The 6,707-nt window shown below is 40.3% G+C and overlaps 1 protein-coding gene across 2 annotated transcripts in view; it reads left to right on the forward strand.

Annotated features, from left to right (window-relative positions):
- Positions 1 to 6,396, forward strand: part of otomp (otolith matrix protein) — an 11,099-nt gene extending 4,703 nt beyond the window's left edge. For both annotated transcript variants that reach the window (XM_035673622.1, XM_035673621.1), the window contains exons 6-10: positions 1,469 to 1,643; positions 2,304 to 2,371; positions 3,973 to 4,157; positions 4,500 to 4,671; positions 4,810 to 6,396. In XM_035673622.1, the coding sequence (XP_035529515.1) occupies positions 1,469 to 1,643; positions 2,304 to 2,371; positions 3,973 to 4,157; positions 4,500 to 4,671; positions 4,810 to 4,820 (611 nt within the window). In that variant the 3' untranslated portion in view covers positions 4,821 to 6,396. The remainder of the gene's footprint in view (positions 1 to 1,468; positions 1,644 to 2,303; positions 2,372 to 3,972; positions 4,158 to 4,499; positions 4,672 to 4,809) is intronic.
- The last annotated feature ends 311 nt before the right edge of the window (positions 6,397 to 6,707 follow it).

The following is a 6,707-nucleotide window of genomic DNA, read 5'->3' on the forward strand; positions in this document are numbered from 1 at the left end:
GCGCGAGGTGAGGACTTGTGTCATGCTTCGCTGATGGAAAGTGGATGTGTGTGTGTGTGTGTGTGTGGATGTGTGGAAGCTATAAGGTTCAGAGAGGGGAAGCAGTGATGTGGAATGAAGAGTGAAGGGATGGAGAGGACTGGAGGTAAGAGGAGAAGAGTCAGTTAGAGAACAGTGCATCTGTCTCTGTAAATGAGAGTGTGTGTGTGTGTGTGGAGGGGGGGTAACGATGAACAGAAGGACACATTGGAAGGTCGTAATTTCTGCAAGAGAGGAAAAGGAAGCAAGATTGAGCAGATGAATATCTTTTAAAGGATATGGCTGGGGATATTAATTTATTGTTCACAAATGAGTCTGATATATCTTCTTAAAAACACATAAATGAACCACAGTGCTGCACTAGGTGACATTTTCCTATAATATGATAAACATGGACACTGTAGTTTATTTTGAGTCAATCTCACATACACCGTCTTGATACTGTAAATATTCAGAGAACCAATTCTGTAGCAGAAAATAATCCCTCATTAATACAGCAGTATTGTCCTAAAAAAATCTGCTTCAGTAAAATTACTCAACCTTTAAAATAATTAAACATATTTGTATATAAATAGTTCCAACAAATGTGTTTGGGTCTGAATGCCACAGACTAGGCAGTATTGGAAAGTAAAAGAGAGATAAACTACCTCTCTTTTCATAGAATTTGTTGACAATAAGGTATAGAAAAGTGTAGAAAAATGCCAAATTGCTTTTCCAAATTTGCTGCTACTTATTCTTTTGTAACGTTGGTATTATTGTTAATTATACGATGGTCTGTGTGAATACTCAATTCTGATCGCCTGCTGGGTGTCCTTGAATTCCTGATATAAGACACCTTCTAAGTAGTTCCTGTGAAACTGTCTGTGTGCTGTTCTAAATGCATATTGGTTGGCTTCCCATCGTCCATTAATTCCTGATAATGGACACTTTGTTGGGCATTATCTCTTACAGACACATCAACACTACAAAAATAGGATAAACAACCCTAGAAGACTATTACCAAATAACAGTTAAAAATCCTGCATGTAATTTAATTGAGGATACAAATGTGCAGCCCTTTCTCACAAATAGACCCACTAATGCAACTAAGGATTATTTTTCAATTAATCAACAATTATTCTTTCAATTAATCAATTAACAATTCAGTTAGAATTATGTATATATACTAATGAATGTTAATTGATCATTAAAATAGTTGCTGATTTATTTTGTGTTAACTGATTATGTAATCAGTAATTAAATCAAGTGATGCAGCTTGAACACCACACTTTGACACCATACTTAATGTCATTTATTATAATTCTTGGGGGAGTGCAGGATAAGTTAGACGCGGCTAATTGGTGACCTTTTTAATAAAAAATGAAGTATCCTCCTTCAGCCTTTCCCCCTTCTTTCTCTAACTTCCTCAATTCTTTGTCTTTTCCACCAGCCGTTGGCAACTTCTTTGGTTACAGCTGCGTGCCCGGTGTTAAGGACCCCCGGCACGACCCCAGAGGCAACAACCCCAAGAACCTGTGTGAGGCCTGTATAGGAGACGAGAACGACAGACACATCTGTGCCAGCAATCACAGAGAGAGGCACTACGGAGAGGCAGGGGCGCTGAGGTACCACACTGATGCAAACAACGTGGGAAAAAATACACTAATGGCACCCAGAGGTGGAGTAGATATCATGACCCCTGCCTCTGTGTCTCCGCTATTTTATATCTATTTCAGCCTCTCCATTAAGGAAAAATAGTGAGCTCTGAAAAAAAAAGCTAATACAGTGATGAGGGTAATAATACAGTAATGAATGTGTACCCTTGTGAGTCTTTTTAGGGTGTGTTGAAAGCAGGAAAATCGAAAACCATTAAATCATTAAAACAGTCTGCAAACAGATCAAAATAACAAGAGAACAAACACCTTGCATGATTTCCTGTGTGCTGTGATTTCTTTTCACTCATTGTGGTATAGTTGTGACAATATAACAAAATGTTAAAATGACATCATTTCATTCCAGTATATATTTCTTTGTGTCACAGTGCAGCAGTGCTCAGTAAAATGGCCTTTGGCATATTAGTAAGTGTGTTTGAGATGAGAATAAAAGAGCTTCGGGAGCTGCTTTCAATTCTTGAACAATAGGCGGCAGAGGGAGTTTAATTATGGTCTCAAGAGTCATGCTGTTACAATAACACATTCCTAAGTGTGCTGATTTCCACTTTATTCATGTTTTGATCTTTTTATAGATTAAATGTGTCTGATTATAAATGTCTGTTTTTCTTTCAGGTGTGTGGCGGAGAACCTCGGCGACGTGGCCTTTGTCAAACACACCACGGTTTTTGACAATTTGGATGGTCAGTGTTAATGTGGCATTTTAGAGACTACACAAATGGTTATATAATGATATCATTTTATAATTTAAATGATTTATGGTGAGGTTACTTCAGGCCAGCAGAGAGTGCTAGTCCCTGCCAAGACACAGGATGTCAGTGTTTCACAATGTTTCTCATAAGAGTATTTTTTACAGTGTGTGAAATCCACAATACAATGAACAGATTACACTGAAATGATATGGTATATGATATCTCTGTGTGTTTGTGACACATACACAGAGGAAGAGAGAGATAGATAACGGCCAGATTAAAAGAGAAATAAGGGAAAGGGAAAGGTAAAGAAACAGATATCATACAGACAGTGGTTCAGACATTTTTGTCCAGCAAAGAAATGGCCTAATTCTCTGTTTGCTGCATCTGCTCCTCCGCTTTGGGCAACATCCAAAATTAATGGTGATCATTATCGCAGTCACGCTACACAGACTCTGCCGGTACAGCCGAGAAGGAGCAGTTTGACACCAGCTCTACAAACACTGTAGCTGTTTAACGAAGCATACTTTCTCATATGATTCAGAAATGTCCGGAGTCACACCAATTAACGGAGGTCAAGAAAACACAGAAGGCCTGTACTGTTGGCTAGGGAAGGAGAAAGTAGTTTCAAGGGGGGTTTATTTTTTGCCTCTAATTATTTGCTTGGCTAAATGGGGCTGTGTTTGCTTTTTAAATTCTTTGGTGTGAAATAGTCAAATATAAAGTCAACATTCAGGTTCAGCCCCAAAAGAGAAAAAAAAACCAATTTAAAAAATGTGTCGTCAAATCAAAACTTATCGAAGTAACTCTTAGGCTGTTAGGGGACCTAGTTGACGACAGAAATAATACACATGAAGTTAGCATCGCCCTGGTTGCTTCAACAAAAAGTCAGTGGGATTTTTCCATTGGATTATTGCAGAAAATAAGTGGCAAACAAAAGTTTATGATGTCTGTTCAGCAATATAAGCTTCACCACTTTTATGATTTTTTTACGCGTTAATGCAAGAAGTAGAACATTACCGTTTAGCTACACCACGGTCTCATGATTTCATGACTTCATGACTTCCAACTTGTAATTAGACCTTGGCATTAAGATCTGGAAACCAAACCAAATAAAGAGCAGGCCAGAGCCGCTAATGTTAGCCTAAACTCTGCATCTTGGCTTCCAGACAATGGAGGTGTCAGTCTTAAGCAGATCTCTTTCTAACTGTAACCCCAGAAAATAATGTAGTTACCTTATAACATGTCCCCTGCCTTTGGAGATTATTATAGGTGGTAAGCTACAGTTACTCAGGCATGCTAACATATGCAGCTTACATCTCAGCAAATTAACAGGCCTATGTAATGACGGGAGCTTCATGTTAATTTCTGAGGACGTGCACGACCAACGGCAAGTCTCTCTCTGGCATGACGTGTTTATTCTTGTAAAAAAGACACCACTCTCAAACCTTAGAGACATAGCATGCACTTACTAACACATTCTTACTCATGAATTTCTTTCATTTTTTTATTTTGAAAAAAAATAAACTTAAAACTTAACTTTTTTTTATGGGAGTTCTACATGGGCTTAAATTAAAACCTCTCCTGCCTAGGTAAGAACCAGGAGTCCTGGGCCCTGGATCTGGAGCTGGAGGACCTGAAGCTGTTGTGCCCAGATGGAACTGAGGCGGGTCTGGATGAGTATGAACGATGCCACCTGGCAGCCGTCCCCGCTAATGCTGTGGTGGTGCGCATGGAGGACAAGTGTCGTGTCTGGAAGTACCTGGAACGTTTACAGGTGGATGCGGACATAAAATGCATCAGCTCTGTGTGTGTGTGTGTGTGTGTGTGTGTTGTTCCCCCGATATGTGTGTTTATTTCTGTCTCATATCTCAGTGGAGTCTGTGTTATCGATCAGAGCGTCTCATAACGCAGGTCTCTGCTAAACTGTCATCCTTCTTCCTTACTGAGTATGTGTGTGGGAGACGCCAGGATGACTGATACATCCTGTGCAGATCCCCTGGTTACACACACACAAACACAAACCAAAACAAACACACACGTACGAAGAGCACGCCAACGCACATCCATGCATGCCCTCATGCATTAAGTCCTGTCATACACTTTCTCTCTCCTGCAGAATGTGTTTGGCAACGCAACCGAGGGTTTCAGCCTGTTCAGCTCGGCAGGCTATGGCGAATCCGATCTGCTCTTCAGTGATGCCACCCACCACCTGCAGAGGGTTCTGGGTAGCTACACCTCTTGGCTGGGCCCCACTTACACCACCATGCTGCAAGCCTTCGAGTGTGAGGGTGAGTGTGTTTTTGCTTCTGTGTTTATGTGGATCTGCTGATGAAAAACGGGTGGCTAAGTGGATGGAGGAGTGTGTTCTCCTTTGTGTGTGTGCATCCACTGCAGCTGTTCTCATTATTGCGCTTTCCCTCCAACAGGCTTCTGCTGATGGAACAGGAGGAAGACATCCAGCACATCAACTTCCACCCCATCCCTCTGTCTGAGTCTTCCCGCTCTGCCTTCCCTCCCTGCCATATGTATCCCTCTGCCACTCCAACTCGCCATCTCTCATCCTTTTCGCTTTGCTTTTCGTGTTACGTTTTCTCCCTGCATTTCACTGCCCCTGCTTTGTTATTATATCATTGTCCTCCTGCAACCTAGTACTTCCTCTAGTGTGCTGTCTGGCAGGGTAGGACATCGCTAAGAAGGGCTAATCAGCTAAGACAAGATTTCAGAAAATGTCCCTGAAATTGAGCTTGGGTTTAAAAAGGACACTGGAAAGAAAGGGTAAGAAATAGAAAAGAATAGGGATAGAAATAACAATAACATAGAAAAGAAGTGCAGGTTAATGAGTGTTGTAGTTTGTATGTTATTGACGGATTTTGAAAAGAGGATTTTGATTTTAGAGGAATTACCCCCTTAAACATGAAACGTCTCCCCCAATATTGATTTATACATACAAACAAAGTCTTGTTAAATGTTCCTACCCTGTGTGTTTGCTGGGAAATTATGTCTTCTTGTTGCATTAGTCTAAGCTTCAGTACCACCCATATACCCACCTCCCCCCAACCCTCCTCCCACAGGGTCTGTCTCTGGCACTGAACAACTGGGTGCTATTAACTTTGAGCTTAGAAGTCTCAGTTACTGTATGCGTGTGTGTCTATGTGTGTGTATACACTTTTTCCCACAGCCATTATTGCCCTAATTGGAAGTCTGGCATATCATACTGTTTGTGTGTGAGTGAGAGGAAGTGTGTGTATGTGCATGTCTGTGTACGTTTATGTGCCTATGTGTTAGGGTGTTGATAGGATTGCTGCTTTCCCATGGCTTGTATAGCTTACGACTTTGGATCACTGCTTTCTCACGTCTGGTATAGTGTACCAGAGCATGCCAGTGTATTGTTACACTATACAGTTAGGAGAAACTGGATTAGGGCTTTGGGTTGTCTCCAGTGACCCCTGAATATGTTGATTTTTTTTAAAGCTTTGATAATTTTCTTATCTGTGACAACATTTGCATCACCCAAAACTCCCAAAATGTGCACTCCAAAACCTACTTTGTCTGTCCTGCTTTAACACATAAAGAAATATACATAAAGAAATATGTGGAGTCCTTTCTACAATTTATCATTTATACTTTAAGATTGCTACCTATAGTGAGACGTTGATAACGATAGAAGGTTACTAACAAGAGGATGTTCGAGGATGGTGTTACAAGCAAAAATTAGTCACTGCAGTGTGTCATATTATCAAAGAATTGTCATGAAGGAGAGAATTACTGAATTAATGTGCTATGAAGAAATAGTGATTGTCAAAAAAATCCAGAGGATCATTTATTTTTCTGACATGTTTAAGGAACTGTAATTAAAGAGTCACGGTTAAATCACCAGCCTTACTTGACCTACGGATTTATGTACTGTAAAACATGTAACAGACTGTAATTCTGGGCTTTACTTGTCATCTCCACTTTTATTATTTCTTTCACATTATGCACCACAGAGCTCGGCAATAAACTGATAAACCGGATGAAGTTCTCCTCGTCAAACTGTGGTTTTTGACCTCATCGTGCTGGAAGAAGTCAGAACTAGTGCAACAGATACAAATACAGGAATGTATCTGCAGTCATTTGCTCAGGCAAATTTTTGCAGGGACTTTTTAAAATAAAATAAAGTCACATTTTATCTCCTGTAGCCCCAAGTGTGTGCAAGATGAAAGATGCCACGATTCTTGAGACAAGCAATATTTTGCACCTAATTTGTGAAGGATAAAGGCATATCTGTTGTACTAATTCAACTCTGGTGTGTACCATTGGTGCTGTTCATTTCTACTGTTGCCTG

Source organism: Morone saxatilis, unplaced genomic scaffold, assembly GCF_004916995.1.
Source record: "Morone saxatilis isolate NCDOM2014 unplaced genomic scaffold, NCSU_SB_2.0 Contig3, whole genome shotgun sequence".
In the NCBI taxonomy this organism is placed as follows: domain Eukaryota; kingdom Metazoa; phylum Chordata; class Actinopteri; family Moronidae; genus Morone; species Morone saxatilis.